Below are 16,963 nucleotides of genomic sequence, written 5' to 3'. Positions count from 1 at the left end.
GGGGGGGGGGGGATCGTATATCATTACTAGAAAATATTTGCATTTTCTTAAGAAAACTAAATTGCTTAAATAAACTCAACTTACATACATCTTTAGGCAAAAAATATATCTCTGAAAGCAAACAAAGTGCTGTGATCACAAAAACTGGAGCACGGTCTCGGCAGCTGAAAGGTAACCTTGAGGAAGAGAGACGAGTCAGCGCAACAGGAGCTTGTAAATCATGGTGTAAATCAGAGACCGCAAACCGAAGCCCGAGTGTTCGATTGAAATTGAAAAGCTCAGCCTCTCATACAACCCGCAGTAGGTTTCATAAATTTTGTGCACAATTCAAAAAAAAACAAAAAAAAAAACACCTGTCACTGTGTCTGCCACCGTGTTCAAGACTGAAAATATTCTATAAACAAAGTGTACAGATAAGCTCATATTATTCATACTCTGGACTCAATTTGATCTAAAGGGAGTCTTTTTTTCTTTGATTTTAAATGTCTTAAGGTCAGGACAGTCCTCTAAGTCAAATACATTATGAGGGAACAACTACACTAAAGACAAGGATGCTGTCAAAATTATACTACTATTAATACTGTAGTATTTTATATCCCTAAATTAATTAATAAAATAATTTTAGATAAATACTTTAGAACAGTCCGTTTATAAAGCTGATGTATTTGAAGCAAGGCATAAGAAATGAGGAAACAGAAGCAGCAGATTCTTTCGACATAATGTGTTTTTCCACACAAAAGTTTCAATAATGATCTTAGGAACACAGCAGTAGCTGAAGTTTTGACCTGACCTCCAATTCTCTTTGTCCCAATCTAATCAAGCACCTGTGGGGTGTACTGAACAAATGAGTCTGATCTGTGGAAGTCCCAACTTATTACTTAAAACGGAGGTTTTTGCTGCAATATAAACACAGAAGGTCTACTAGAGTCCATGCTTCAACACAACAAGGCTAATTTTGTAGCAAAATGAGGACGTGCTAAGTGTTAGAATGGTAATCATTATCATTTGATTGACTAACCGAATGGTAATCATTATCATTTGATTGACTAACCAGAATCCTGTTTAGAATCTATGGATTGAACCAAATAATAAAGAAGATAAAGAAGTCTTTTAAACTTCCAAAAAAACCTATAAATCACTTCAGAACATCTGTGGCCCAGAATCCTATCAGGGACATGCACGGAGCTTGCAAGCAGTTTTATTAGATTGCTGTAATTCCAAATATAGATTTGGCCTCAAACTGCAGGGAAATGCTCCCATTAAATTTGTACAAAGAAAAGTAGAAAAGTAGAAAAGTCAAAGATTAATATGCCACTCTGAAAAATAATAAGAAAATGACAATGGAATGAACGGCTACTGCATGTGTGGCTCATCATTTCCCTTTCTCTTATAAACCTAAAGCCATTATAAACATAATCATGAAGATATTCTATCTAGACAGTAGCAAAAGGCCTCTTCAGCTTTTTCTCAGTTCATCTAGCTGATCTACCACGAGGACCCTGTAAGACTGTCTTGTTCTACTGAAGAGAGCTGATTGATGATTTATTGCAAAAAATAAGGCTATCAGCTTCATTTGAAGTGGTGATCAGTCAAGCTAGATTTATATTAACTATAGCCTATAGAATATGCTGCATTTACTCAAATAATCCATATTTATCTACTTTTAATACAGGATTAGGCGTTTTAAATTGTGGTAAAAAAACAAACTACATGTATGATGATTCTGTGCTTTGCCATTTCCTTTTTTTATTATTTTATTTTGAAAAGGGTGTACAAAACCTCATTGACAAGTGTTAACAGCTGTGTGGGGGCAACGCTGCAGCACAAGTTTAACACTTACTCTTCTCACCTATGTTGCTCACACCACACACACGGTTTCTTTTTCCCGTACGACAGAGATGCAGCTTCAGAATGGACGTTCAGGTTCTTACCGCTCGGTCAGTTTTGTTTTAAAAATGTTTGTGGTTTGCCTTCCGACTGTGGGACTGGTGCTGCCGCATACGACAGTCAGCCGTGCTCCGAAGAGATGAACTCCCCAGCTTTTGTTTAATGAAATTCGTGGTGGTTGGAAGATTTGCATTAAAACACTTGCAGCAGTATTGAAATGGAAATCAATTTAGAGTATCTAATTAGAGCAGTTTAACAAATTAAATATCTATCAATGAACAAAACAAACAAAAAAAAGAGTTCATGGCTTTTTTTTTTTTTCTTCTTTGAATGTGGGATGTGATAAATCATCTCCCTGTGTTAGCCTATGTTAACGTTCCTCAGCCCAGGCACTTGGCACAAGAGCCCATCCACTGTTGTGCAACAATCCCAGCCAGCTCTTTTCTTCTACATCCTCTCGCCTCGGCACAAACTGTGCTATTTTAAGACTTGCTGAGGCTCTATGATGTAGCCGGAGCCTGGGAGGGATGCTTCTTCTTGGCCAACACCCTAAAGGGTAGAGGTTTTAATTTGCTCTCTGCTGAAAGGAAAGGAAATCTCCAAGGGAAAAATATTGTTTTTAAAAAGGCGTTATGATATAGTAACTGTACAAACTGCTGATGTCAGAAAGCCAAGAAAGCAGAGTGAAGAATGTATCTCTGAAACAGGAAATAAGTTCTCATTTGCAAAAAATACCCCCTGTAGCTCCTTAATCATTTAGGTCCCTGAATAAAAGATTAGGTAAAAAACACTTTTTGTCTTCTAAAGAGAAACAAGAACCCAGAGAAACCCTCTTTAAACGCATCTCACTCAAAATGAGAGAAAGTTAGTGGGTTAATAAACATATGACAGTGATTGAGTTTAAAAACTAAATGAGGAGCTTTAAGAGGGCAGCAATTATTTTACATAACGCAGACTTAAAAAAAATAAATAAATAAAACTACTGCTACAAAGATGGCACATAACCTTCACAGGAACAAACACCAACAGATCCGCTTATCTTCAACCACTAAGTGATCTCAAGCTCTGAGCCTCCATTTGTTTTCCTGACAGGTGTGGAAGCATATTGCCTGACAAACTCGATGAAATGTTGGGTCAATAAATCTGGGAGACCCGTCTGCCTGAGCTTGTCTATCTGCAGCTCAGTTTTCAATGAAACTGACGCGAAAAATTGAACCAGCAGCAGGAATGTCTTCGCTTGAAACAATTTATTTCCCCAACTGGTCGTCCTGCGTGCATTTGTATAAAGTAGCACTCTGCAACAGCTGCTGATGTAGGTCACGTCTACAATGCTGAGGGGCAAAACTGTAATTGCTGTAAAAGCCTTTGAACTGTGCATTGTGTTTCACTGTTATACCATCCTCCTGCACGTCAGAGTCCAAGCACAACGGCACATGTGGTCTGCTGCATGCTATGTGCACCCAAAACAAATGTGTAAGTGTCACCAACCATTGCATTTATGGTGTGGCAATGAAAAGATGGGATTAGACTTAATACTGCTTAATACCAGCAATCTCAGCAGTGTAGGAAATATAATCCTGTTAGGGTGTGGAGCAATAGATGCTGCATGCTTGTTAAGACATTTCTTTCTTGTTACACTGAGGTTTGTGAAATTAACTCGGACCTTGTCTGCAGACGTCTTCAGTCTTTTGGTTGTGCCTTCCATAAGAATTTCCATCTCAATATGAGGATTTTACATCAGAACACTTTCAAGTACGTCAGGATACACTCAGCAAGACGATGCTGAATTCAAAAGATAAAAAATAAAAATATAGGCACTAGAAAGAACAGCCATTATGCTCAAATCGTTAACCATGAATCTTTACTTTAAAAGCCAATCGATAAATATTATGTCTAAGTCTTCTGTGCAATATTAATCCCCGTCTGTCTGCTCTCTTCCTTGGACTGAATTCATTACTTAATAAGATGATCTCATTAAGAAGATGAAATAAGCAGTGGAGCACGCAGCAGCACTTCAAACACGCCCAATTTATCGCGTTAAAATCAGAAGATTAAAACCAAAGAAATGACCTTTACACACTGATGAAAAGCCGCCGGCGGTGCACATGCTTCAAAACAAAGCTGGAGTAAACAACAAGGTACAAAATGCCAGAATAAATCGACGTTCAACTTCAAACGCTTCGCACCGAGTCAGCTGGGACGAGCCCACAGCAAACAGTTCGTCAGCTGATGACTGAGAGCAACACAGAGGATTTTTTTTTTTTTTTTTTTTTTTTTTTTTTTTTTACACGCGATCCGGTAAATCTTTTACCTGTTCAGAAGCTGAATGAAAGCACTGTTTCTGCCTCTTCTTTTCCCTGTGTGAGGATGCTTCGGCATGCAGACGCGAACATGTATTTTCAAAAGGTGGGGGGAGAAACGTGCATCTCTAAGTCAGTGAATATACGAGCGCTTGAGTTGCCTCACTCAATGCACACACACACAGCCTACCCCCCCCCCAAAGCAGGAGCGCGAGGATCCAGTTCCGAGGGTTTTACTGTGTGTGTGTGTGTGCGTGAGTACGCGAGCGTGTGTGTTGTCTGCGTCTGCACTGATCTGCAAGCTGAATGCAGACCTAAGCATAAAAGCAGATCTCTCCTACGTCCTTCCTACAGACATGCCAGTGATTATCACACCATTCCAATACTCCCAAGGGCAGAGCACAGCCACTGAGACAGGTGGACAGCGACACGTAAGCGTGCACGGAACAATTTCAAATCTGATTGGCGCAAGAGAGTAAAAGGGGGAAGGGGCTTGAGGATTTTGTAATCATTCTGTGTAATAAAACCAGCCAATAGGAGCACAACATGGGTGTGGTTAGGAGAATCAATGAAAAGGTCCATACATGTTCAGTGAGCAGCAGCAACTCCAACAAAGCTTGCTCTAAACAAACAGATCTACAAACCATGTCAGAATACCCTGACCTCATTAAATTATGTGAGGAGTCAGTGGACTTTGTGATCCAAAGAAATTAACAGCATATATGATGAGATATTTCCCCTTACCTCCTCTTGTTTTGACAGCAGTTCAAGGCACAACTGTAGAGCTTCACAGGTTTTACTTGAAAGCTCACTCGTCTCTTTTGCTTTCAGCAGAAGAGGTGCCGCTAATGCTTTGAAAAAGAAAAAATAACACATAGATGCCCATTAGCTTTAAATGTTTACAGTTTTCTGAAATAGTGATGCAACTCTCCCCACTGTTGCAAGGCGACAGCTCAGAGAAAACTGGGGTTCTCTCTGATGTGCATCGATATGCCATCTTGTGAACTGACAGCATATACTGCAAATAAAAATTCAAATAAAACTGGGATTTTTTTTAAGGCAATTTCCATGATTACCCTATAACTGATAGATCATTTAGTATATGTTCATAATTTTCTGATAGTGTAAAACTAAATTTACATTTTTTCATTATGCTGCATATTCAATTTTAAGTGGAGAAAAAGTAATTTACTTCAAGAAATAATTAACTTAAATTGATCTAAATCAAACATTTTACTTATAACATGTTTGCTAATGAATTGACTGCTTTGTTTATTTTGACAGTCATAATAAATATTTTAAAGGCTTAGTAGTAGCAGTTGTTTTTTCTTATTTGTGTAACTCTGGTAGAGTGAAGGCCTTTCACATCTAATGTCAGACTTTAGGTTGCAGCACCCAGGCACATGACACCAACCTGCTTCACTTACACACTACCTTGGAACAAAACATCTGATAACTTCATTTAATGTCATGTTGTGTAACTTGTCTCAATACTTCAGAACTAGTTTTACAAAAAAAAACCAAAAAACCATGGCAATAAAATGAACTACAAGGATTGCTTGCTACCAACCAAAATGCTCCTCGTTCTTCACCATGGACTCAAATATTGAGACTTCACTCTCCAATTTCTGCTGGTAGGCCTTGGCTGCCTGCAGGAGCAGAGGACAAGAGGGGCACTTGAGCTATGCAGCCTAATGAAAGGACAAACTTTTCAGAGCTGGGGGGATGGAGATAAAACAGTCTCATATGACTTAATGTTCTGTATTAAAAACAAACAATTTTCACTGAATAATCCTTAACTGGGAAACACGGAGACAAACTGTTACTTGCAATCATTAAATAGGACCACAAAGACAACATGGAAAGAGAAGCTCCTTGAATCTACAAGAAGCTATGGAGGGAATGCAAGAATCCATTGTTTACTCCTCCAAATGACCTATGTGTGTGATTTATGTCCCTGATCTATGTGCACCAGGAGCACTAAAAGTAGAAACTCTTGAAATGTATAATCGGTTAAAAACAATTAAGTCATGCATTACTGAAGCAGGAGTGGAGTGCTGCTTGAGTAATAAGCTTTTATTTAAAAGAAAAGCTACCTGAAAAGCTTGTGCCAAGTTTTCCATTTCAACGTCACCATCTGGGTCGTAAATAATCGGGTCTTGGGTGCAGTAACGAGTGCTGTAACACGCATGCTTCTCCAAAGCCTCCAACCATCTCTAGACAAACAAATACCAGGAGAATTTACATAGCAGTCTATTAAGGCAGCAACGTTTGCAGACCCAGGTAGAACGGCAGCAGTGGTGGAGATTTTTATCTCACTTTTCTTGTTGCCAATGAGTCCATTTTTGATGGGACCTTAAAATGATGCACAGTGTCATCGAAGCACCGGAGCATGAAGAAGCAATGATCCCATGGTTTCACCTGGAATGACAAACAGGAAAGGGATACGTTTTATGCAGCAAGTATCATACACTATTATATCCCAGGCTGAATCCAATCACAGCTGAAACGTGTGTTGACTGGGCATTCCTGTGCAATCATAATATTTGACACTAACTACTTACCATGCAATAGGCTTGTGTAAGAGACTTGGATCCCTGTTTTTTAACTCCAGCTTGTGCATCAGCTCTAAAATATATACAGTACAAAAATAAGAATCCAACATCAGACAATGGCCAGTTAGACAGAACTATATCGCCTGTGTTTATCTATGGTCGTGTGCATGTAACGTTCTCTCACTCTTTGGGGTACCAGGAGATAGTTCCGTTCTCTATGACCACCCAGTGAGATCGCCAGCCAAGAAAGTGCGAGCTCTGGCAAAGATACAAAAACAAATTGGTCATTTAGACACATCATTTCAACAGATTTATAAAAGAAAGAAAAATATAAAACCCCATGGACATATAAAGACAAACAGTGCACTCTACTTTGCAATGTTGCACATGAAAATCTTGGCTCCAGATGCTGCTTTGATCCAAACTGACAGCTGTCTCACCAAGCAGGACAGCGAGCCATATCACAGAGCTAACACTGTTCAGAAGATGGGATCAGGAGAAGAAGTACACACCAAAACGAGTCCAACCCATGCAGGTCTATTCCCATCTTACCCACAGCACCTAAAGCATTTACTTTAATGATCTACCTGCCTGACAACTAAGAAGTCCAGTGTCCATTTCCTGATGATTAGGGAATATTTTGACAAAATGAGGAGCAGCCACAATACTGAGCACCCAATTTTATCATAGCTTTTTGCAGACAATCAGTATAAATGCCCAGAAGTATAGTCTTCAAAATAAAGTACTGAAATGTGTCTGGCACATAATTTATTAAGACGACAACATATTAAATGAGTGACTAATTAAACTGTTAGTTTCTTTTGTAGACTGTTTCACTCTTTGATTATCTCACGGTCTCATGATGTAGTAAATTTATATACGTTATCTATCAGCCTTGGCCATCAGAGTCAGTAGATGAGTCCAACGCTGATGCAGCCAAGACGATTGGTCTAAAGCGGATTCTTTAGAAACACATCAGCTCTCTTTATCAAAGGTCTGCATGGGCTCTCTGATGAGCTGTAAAACAAATATTTCAGACCTAGCAGAAAATGAGTAAAACTAAAAAAAAAAAAAACAAAGACCCACCAACTCATCATAATGCATTTACTGACTCTGCATTAAACAATCTATCATTAACTTATTGAGCAGGATAAATTTTTTTCACTGAAAAATAATAGAATATGTATTTTTTAATGAACTTTTTGTGCAGTAATTTCCAAGTGTAACAGATTAAAGAAACACAGCTATTTAATGACGTATTTACTGAACTGTGATAGTCTTTCCTGCCAACAGATCAGTGTGCACCATCAAAAGTGTATGGATTATAGGCTGAACAAAAAAAAGCAAATGAGAAAACACTCCAACATCTGGGTACCTTCCAAAGAGGGCCCTCAACCTTCTGCACTCCACCTGTCACATCCTAGAGAGAGAGAGAAAAAAAAAAGACTCAGCCTAGTTAACATTAAACTGACCATGCATGACAAATTTTTAATTTTCTCCTCAGCTCAGACTGTGGCTTTTTTTTTTTTCTTTTCATTTGCGCCGTGACTATGCAAAATTCTTTCCTGAAGCTGTGCTTATTGGACATCCGGCCCAGAGCAAAGACTGCTGACTTGTAAGAGTTTTCTGCACAGTCAGAGCTCAAGAGTGTGCACACAAAAACGGAAGAAAAGAAGAAGTGCAGAGAATTAGACGGCTTTGCATTTCTGCCAAGAAGGTGAAGAAATATTAAGACAAGAATGCACAAAATGAAAGAAAAAAAAAAAAAGGGAAAAGCCTTTTTCATTGATTGATTGACTTAGTTTATCATTTAATCAAAGGTAATCAAAGAAATTAGGTTATTTTTGTTGAGAGTTTTGAATTAAACAAAAATTAAAAGCATCACATTTAAAGTTACAAGCTACTAAAGAACACCTGCCAGCATGAAAATGTGGAGCATTTTATATAATGTACAAACAACCCCGGAAAATCTAAGAAAAATGGATATTTCACATCGTTTGGTCTCACCTTCACTTGATAAGCTGCTACAATCCGTTTCAGGTCATCAGTACGAACGAGATCTAGTGCTGTCTGACCTGCAGCACCAATAAATAACATTTACTATATTAGGACGGAAAACCTTCTCCTGACTAACTATAAAGAACATGATTAATGACAAACCATGGATGTTCTTCATATTTGGGCTGGCTCCAGACTTGAGCAGCTTTAGAACGCACTGCTTCTGCCCTCTGTAGGCCGCACAGTGTAAAGGCGTATTCCCCAAGGAGTCACCGCAGTGGATATCTGGAGCCTCTTTCCCACTTAGCTGAAGAACGGAGGTCAGGCGATCCACGGGAAAACAATTTCTGACGTTTAAGCATTTCATGTTTTCATCGGAAACAGGAATTTATTTAAGCTTAGAGAAGTTGTCCCAACTAACATCATTATCCACACATTAAAAAAAAACTGTTAAAATGTCTAAAAAATAAAAAAATAAAGTATAAAATTGAATGACTGGCGTGAACAGTCTTGTTTTTGGAACCCAAACCTCTGAATTAAGAGAGCACCATAAATCTGCGGGAATGTTTGTGTTTCTCAAAGACAAAATCTCAGAGACAACTGGCATCTGTGAAAGCCACTTTAGCCTGACCTATTACAGGAGGCAGACAGACCCTCGAAAAGTGTAATATATTCCCCCAAAGTTCTCAGAAAGGTCAGACGCTAACCAATTTAGACAGAGTGGAGAGATCCCCCTCTCTCGCCGCTTCCAGGAGCTTCTCCTCCTGTCGTCTCGTCTCCCTCCTCTCCGCAGCTGCACAAACCAAACAGTACTTGAGACCAAAGACAGCTGAGCTCCTGTAATGAGAAGCCCAACAGCCTCGGAAAAACAGAGAAAAGGAAACTCATGATTTCATACCTTCCAGCATGGTAATGATTTCATCATCTTCTGTGACATCTTTTGGGATCTGCGCCGACCCGTTAATTATATTGGCACGGGCGGCATACCGAAGCAGCAACAGAACGATCTCCTTCGAAGACCAAGAGAACAGAGCGACCATCACTTATCATTTGATATCTCTAGTGGAAGTCGAGTGAAAAGAACATTGGAGGTGGCTTTATGTTGTAAATCTTCCAGCATTCGTACCTTTCTTCCAGTATACGCTGCTTTGTGGAGAGGGGTGTCACCCAACTCATCCTGCAAATTCACATCTGCGCCCGCCTGCAAACGCATCACTGAAGTAGTAAATTTTTTAGGATTATGGACATACAAATACAAACAGCTCAAGTACATTTTTTTAAATCGCCCGTCACTGAAAGGCAAAGGCAGACGATACGGTTTTTGTCTGCTTGTTACCTAAATTCCTCAAAGACCTTTGGATAAATTTGAACAAAACTTGCAGGAAGTAATCACCGGATGGACATCTACAACTGATTGACTTTTGGAGCCAACTCGATTCAAGATGGCCGCCACGGCCGGCTTACCTTAACAATAACACAAAAATGTTAAATTTCCAGATACTGACCATAATATTTGGTGTGGCAGCAGCTGAGACAGATCCCCAGCACGTATTTTGAGCTCGAACAGATCGCGCAAGACCTTTGTTTAAAACTGTGTCGTTAACCGTTTAAAGCCACCTGTCTGTTAGCAAAATATCTCCCGAATGACTGGACAGATTTTAATGAAATTCCCCGCAAGTAATAAACATCTACAACTGATTGAGTCAACTCAAGACGGCTGCCACAGCTAAAATGACACTAATCAGCAGAAAAATGGCTATAAGTCAGTCAGTTTGACAGACATGGAGCTAAAATTTGATGTGGTAGTAGCTGAGAGTCATTCAAAACACATACGTTGATCGCAACATCGCACGAGAATGTGCATGTTGTTTTAAAAGTTGGACCAAAACATCTCCAACGCTCATTTCCCAACATAAGATGGTCTAAAACGCTGACACGAAAGGCAGCGGGCGACAGGCATTCCCCTGAAGGAACGCCTGGCCTTTAATGGAACATTTTTTAATCATATTTGGCGCTCACCTTCAGTAACTCCTCCACAACATCCCTGTGACCAGAGCTGCAGGCCAGATGGAGAGCCGTCCATCCTGAGGCGCTTTTAGACCTGGCTACAGTCAGAAAGAGGAAAATTACCACCCTGCCAGCTGTGAAACACCCCTCCACATCCACCCTCCTCCCACACCTACACCTGCAGTTGATGTTCAGCGAGCTGCTACGGTCTATTCTCGACTGAAGCAGCTTCTGGATAAGAGGACAGTTTCCTTCTTCGGCGTACAGGAGAAGCTGATCTTCCTCCGTGTCTTCTTCCATGACTGGACTTGAAAGCTGACCACGTCCAAGATAATTAACCCCAATTAGCCCCTGTGAGACACAAACAGTGCGTGTTATTCGTTTAAGAGCGGTCAAATTTACTGACTGAGTCAAAAGAAGCCATATTTTAGTAGACAGCGAGACATTTTATAGTGAATACTTACTTTAGCCTAAGTGTATTTTGTTGTTAAAAGACAAAAAATGGCGACTTAAAGTAGCTTTAGATAAGGTGCTAACTAACACTGGCTAAAACGAGAAGGCAAGAGTCGCACTGACGCTTCTCAACTCCTAAATTTATCCAACTTTTGGCAGGCAGAGTGATTCACGCGCTTCTAGGCTTCACAGCCCAAACCATGCCGCTTCAATCAGCTGACGGCCCGGCGGTCACGTGACCCGGCGCAGCTGCTAAACCTGTCCTGAGCAGGGGCGTGGCTACAGCAGCTGGGCCCCAGGGTGAGGGCTCTGCCCCCCTCAGTCCCACCCTGACCTGCAGGTAAACAAGCAGGAGAGAAATGCAAACATACTTTTATTCATCTACGTTCATTTGCTGAAACATTCTTGCGGTATTTTTTTTTTTTATGTTAATGCAAACTTTTGCCTGTTTTATTCTTATCTTTAACAGTACGAGTAACACCTTAATGCAACACTAGAGCATAAGCAGACCTTAAACTTTGAGCTTTTGACCCACTTTTGTCTAGATCTCCTGGGCAACAAAGGCTTTCCTCATAGTTTTGGTTTACTGTCAGTAGGAAGCTAAACCAGTTTGCTTATTTTTGTTTTGATGATGTCCCCGAAAGAAAAGTTTGATTGTTACAACATTTCTATGTAGTCATTGTTCTGCCTGGTGTTGCAAAATTTAAAAGTAATTTGCATCGTCAGATAGCATGAAATTGAAAGTTCTTCTGACATCTTAAGTCAGTCAGTTTCCCACATTTGGCATTTCAATTGTCAAATTTATCCACAAACAGTGTTTATTTACGAATAACCTGTAGGCTTTTTCCATTTAATCATTCAATTTTGAAAACATAGCCTATAAGGATTTATATCTTAGATAACAACAAGCTGTATGCATCTTTTATATGTCATCTGGATTTGCTGTGACATTTATCAAATAATTATTATTAGATTAAATTTGTCCATACCTCCGTACCTAAGAGAATATCTAATACACATTTGATTTGATTAATGAAGTAATTTGCACATTATGAAACAGTGTCAGAGCGAAATAAACTTCTTGAATGACCTCTCATTTGTTAGGTGGGTGTTTTTTTAGACAAATTGGGAAAATGGATTTTAGGTGGATGTTGACTAAGCTTTTTGAAGTGGTAACATTTAATTAGCTCACTTGTTCTGTTGTGTTGCGTTTGCTTTCCAAAGTGTTGTCTCTCAAATGGTTCTCTACTTGTTTGCAACTAAAATGACATCCCATTTACTTCACACACATACATTACATTTAAATGCTCTAAAAACCTATCACATCTAAAAATAAACTGCACAACAGAATAACTGGAACATTTGAACTTTTATAACGTTTCTGTCATTTTGTGTGTGCGTGTTTGTTCATCACTCAGTCTCATTCACAGGAGGTCTGGGATCATACCCTACATTTTTCCTGCTTTATGATTTGTTTAATGACAGTAATGTAAAATCTCAGCTGCGAAACCTGCCATAGTTTCTCAGTTTAAAGGAAAAGATCTTTATCCTTTGCATTTGAGGAGCAGCGACTTGGGCGACCAGCTTTAGCTCTTCTGGCGGCAGCATCACTGTCACACTCAGAATATTTCCTGCCACAGCCCCTTCACCACTTCATCTAGCCTGCGTCTCATCTGTGCCTCGTTGACTTCTTCCTACTTTTATTTTTAGAAAAAGAAAAAAACTATTTAGAGCCGAACTGCAGCTATGTCAACACTGATGAGTCTTGCAATCAGTGCACTCTTACTGCTGCTTGAATTACTGACTAAGAAATTATAATCAGAATGGTAGATGAACAGATCCAGAGTTATTTTCACCTCTTTTTTTTCTTTTATGACATCTGTGTGTATTCAGAGATTATTTGGACTTGTAGCTCTAAATGCCTGGTATGGATTTATCATGTCTGAAAGGATGAACTGTCTTTATCTCAAATAAAAGGGGATAACTGCACCTTTGCAAAACCTTTTTTATAGTGAAGTTTTTAATTAAAAAGCATTCTGAAAAGCCTGTTTAGTAGTTATCTAAATGAAAGCCGAATATATTAAAGGCACTAATTATTTTGTTCACATTATAATTAGCATAACACATTATTACTTTGTGTATAAACTGCAAATTGGCTTCATAGCAACAAAACACTGGGGTAATATGTAAAGGTCCTTTCGTATCAACCTTTGCGACTCATAAACATTTGTTTTTTATTCAGAGTGTGTGAGTTTTTACAGTCAGACAAAGGAAAAAAATATATACATAAAAAAGTAAGGCCACATTTCACACGCTGTGCATGTAATTTATTTGTACATAGGATGCAGTTTGTTTTTAAAGTCTCAAAGTTATTTTTCCAAAATTTCCGCTGTAGGATTTTTGTCCACATAGTTCTGTTTTTTATTTCCCATACATGAAATCCGTAATAAAAATACAGCACGCTCACTTCTGGAATGCACAACATGTTACTATTCATTGTTTTTTTTATTGCTTTTTTTTTTAGATATATGCATTTTATGTTCATATTTCTTACATTGTGCTTCAGATTTTATTATTTGGTAGGTGTCGGGAAGAGACAGAAAGTTCTGCTGTGATCTGTGGGGGCAGAAAACAGCCGCAGAAAGCTTATCATGAATACTTCATTGTGTATCTTCCTTCCTAACAAATTTCTCATATTAAAGACCAGCAACACAAGCAAACAAATGGAAATTGATTCAAGTGTGTGCAAAAACTAATCAAAGCCACAAAACAACTTGTATCTGGTATTTGTGCAGCAGCCCGTCCACCTTTATCTTGTGTAATCTGCATCATGCCTAATCCATAGTTGGCCAAATTTCAGTCTGAGGTCATGACGAGAAAAATTCTTGTTTTTTTAACTTGGTGCATGTAAGCAGCTCTTTTGTTTGAACAGTTGCCTTCACAAGCCTGTTTCCAGAAGAGTCCACAAAGGGACGAACCAACCAGACCAGTAGGATGAGAAAAACAAATATGGATACAAGAAATCTTAATGTTTGGTTAATATTATCTCATCATAAATGTAACAATATGTAGATGGTATATAAAGCTCATAAATTTAAGGTGATCAGATATTCAGTCACACCAACAATGCTTCTACCAGTTGCCCCCACATATGTGAGCATGAATATTCAAATAAAAGAGAGAAATGTGAAACCTGATCTTTACTGATTTCATTCTCAAAAAAGAAAATAGGGCCAATTTTACACAAACCAGATTTAATTAAAACAATCAGGAACTGAATTAGTTTTTTTTTCAGAGTGACATCTCTGTGTTGTAGGCTCAGGAAACATAAATGATTCAAACAAAGACACACGTCAGTTTTGATTATAACTAATTATCTCATTTATTGCTTCTATAAATATGCAAATGAACTTTAATTCATTCACACAACATTTTAACATTTGATGTCAATAACCGAAGCCTGAAATGCATCGTTTTACAAATACTGAGCTAAAATGTGGAGTGGAAGTAGCTGAGAGGCACTCACAACACATACTCCAATTGAAACTTTGTGACAGATCTTTGCTTTAATCTTTAGCAATAACTGTGGGAATCAACCCTGTTTGTCTGTTACCAACATATCTTATGAACCACTGGACAAATTTTAATAAAACTATCAGAACGCCGTCATTAGATGTGTATGTATGCAATGCAAGATGTCTGCTACAGCTAACCAGCATTAGCCAACACAAAAATGACCAGAACTCAAGTCTATTTTACAGAGATTGAGCTAAAATTTAATGTTTTAGTAGCTGAGACTCACTTCCAACACATACCCTAAGGGTAAATCTTGCAGTATTACATGAGATTGCACATATTATTGTTATTGTTTGACTCCAGCATTTGTCATCAGAAAAAGATCTATAATACTCTGGCATGAAAAGGGGTGGGAGATATACATTCCTTCAAGAAATTCTAGGGTTCTAATTAACTAATTTATTACTTGGGTTATGTGCACCACATGTGAGCTATCTCTGTTCAAATATAGTGTTCCAGATGTGTAAAAGTAGCTCAGTAGTGGTGCTACAGTACATTAGCAGTTAAATGCACTTTAATGAGTTTTATTAATGAACCAATTTACTGAACAACAAATTCTTCTTTTGCTCACTAGATGGAAGCATATGCTGGAGCAGGTGAGGTCTGTTTAAGTCAACGAGTTAACATTTTCTAAGTTTCTGACAGGAAGATGGTGACAAAATTAAGGTTGTAAGTCACAATCAGGCATTCACACGACAACTTTATAATCATCTATGTGTAAACGTGGCCTGCTTTTTGTTTAAAATGTCATTCATCCTAAATATTCAAGGTTTGTGGAAAAGCATTTTTTAAGATACTGAAGGTCAGTCTGTCTGTGTGGCTTTGAAAAGCCTTGCTTCTAGCATTTATAGGTCCCCTGAGGCATGAGCATATTTGTGAGGGGAGGTGATGGGAGGGCACCCAGTAATGAAGGTGAACGTGGGAGAGAACTTCAAAGATGAGTTACATAGTCACCCATTACAAAGATAAGCTACACTTTCCATGCCTCTGCTGGTCAGGGTCTGCAGTTATATACAAAAGAGCCACAGGAAGTAGACAAAAGAAGAAACATCTAATGGAATAGATTTGGTGGCTGAATTAAATTCGGAGGTAGCGCCACTAAAAGTCCACTGTTTGAGTATGAATAGATAAGGTGGCATTAGTCATCTATAAAATGAGTCTGTAAGTCAGCGCTTTGTTGTGGGAGTTTTTAAAGCAACACGAGAACGAAGCCCAGAACCGGCTGTGCATTAATTGAGATGGATCCATTAACATCAGAATTCATGTAAGGGTGACAAAATGTGCAAATCAAATTGAGCATACCAAGCAGGAAGTATTTTGATATAGGGGGAAATACCAAAAGAGACATTTTAAACCACTTTTTATGCAGGGGTTTTGACAAATGCAACCTGTCTTTGGGTTTAAGGTGTATTATATGCTCTTAAGAAAACTCATAATGGGTTTGGAAGAAATGGAACCACTACTTAAGACATTAATCAAAGCATATTCATCAGATCAGGTCTGGTGAGGGGAAAGAAGCGCACTGGGCTAGTTCCTGCTAATTAGCATGGCAATTATTGTAAGCTGTCACAGTTCTTAAGCAACAGGGTGGACTGCGTGTGCTCCGGAGCATAATCCCTCACAAATGACAAGATAATGGAGGCAAAGAGAGGCCACAGCTTCAAAAGGAACCAGAAGATAGAATCCCCAGCAGGGCCCTCTTAGGGACAGACGCAGAAAGACAGCGAGCAGGCAAAAGGTGGGAGGAAAAAGAAGACTGTGTCTTCCTTTCACATCAACCGAGTCTGCATTGGAGAGGTTTTTTTCGCTCCTTCTCAATCGAAGGATTTGCTCCAAAGAAAACATTTCTGTAAAGCTGTTCTTTAAATTATTATTAATGCTTCTATTATGTCGCCTTTAAAAGCATTTTGAACACGAGGCTCTGATGATTTGAGGTCAGTGAATTTTCCAGCTTAATACAAGACCAGCTGGTCTTCATTTTCAGAGTCAAATACAAAATTACAAGCTTATTTTTTTTTGGCAAGTACATCCTAAACATTATCAAAGGCTAACCTGCCATTGCGGCAACCGTCCACCCACTTTTGCTCCTCCCATTAACAGGTGGTCGCCATTTCAATATGAATAAGGAGAAACACTTGTTAATAAATGATGGTCAAGCACACAGAATATTTTGTGATCAGAGAGCAA

The 16,963-nt window shown here is 38.8% G+C and overlaps 1 protein-coding gene across 3 annotated transcripts in view; it reads right to left on the bottom strand.

Moving 5' to 3' along the window:
* Nucleotides 1-11,417, bottom strand: part of LOC108239651 (oxysterol-binding protein-related protein 1) — a 22,748-nt gene extending 11,331 nt beyond the window's left edge. The window contains exons 1-15 of one of the 3 annotated variants that reach the window (XM_017422500.3): nt 11,212-11,417; nt 10,924-11,098; nt 10,760-10,845; nt 9,867-9,941; nt 9,639-9,750; nt 9,448-9,533; nt 8,903-9,047; nt 8,750-8,817; nt 8,118-8,162; nt 6,927-7,000; nt 6,752-6,815; nt 6,507-6,608; nt 6,284-6,403; nt 5,758-5,836; nt 4,932-5,038 (exon numbers count right to left, since the gene is read on the bottom strand). In XM_017422500.3, coding sequence (XP_017277989.1) covers nt 4,932-5,038; nt 5,758-5,836; nt 6,284-6,403; nt 6,507-6,608; nt 6,752-6,815; nt 6,927-7,000; nt 8,118-8,162; nt 8,750-8,817; nt 8,903-9,047; nt 9,448-9,533; nt 9,639-9,750; nt 9,867-9,941; nt 10,760-10,845; nt 10,924-11,047 — 1,287 coding nt within the window. In that variant the 5' untranslated portion in view covers nt 11,048-11,098; nt 11,212-11,417. Of the gene's footprint in view, nt 1-4,198; nt 4,316-4,931; nt 5,039-5,757; nt 5,837-6,283; nt 6,404-6,506; nt 6,609-6,751; nt 6,816-6,926; nt 7,001-8,117; nt 8,163-8,749; nt 8,818-8,902; nt 9,088-9,447; nt 9,534-9,638; nt 9,751-9,866; nt 9,942-10,759; nt 10,846-10,923; nt 11,099-11,211 lie in introns of those variants that run through there. The other 2 variants (XM_037981964.1, XM_017422501.3) reach the window with 2 other exon arrangements.
* Nucleotides 11,418-16,963: the final 5,546 nt, after the last annotated feature.

The sequence above is a fragment of the Kryptolebias marmoratus genome, linkage group LG20 (genome assembly GCF_001649575.2).
Source record: "Kryptolebias marmoratus isolate JLee-2015 linkage group LG20, ASM164957v2, whole genome shotgun sequence".
Classification (NCBI taxonomy): Eukaryota; Metazoa; Chordata; class Actinopteri; order Cyprinodontiformes; family Rivulidae; genus Kryptolebias; species Kryptolebias marmoratus.
The sequence above is the reverse complement of the archived record's forward strand: the minus strand, read 5'-3'. Positions and strand labels throughout refer to the sequence as shown.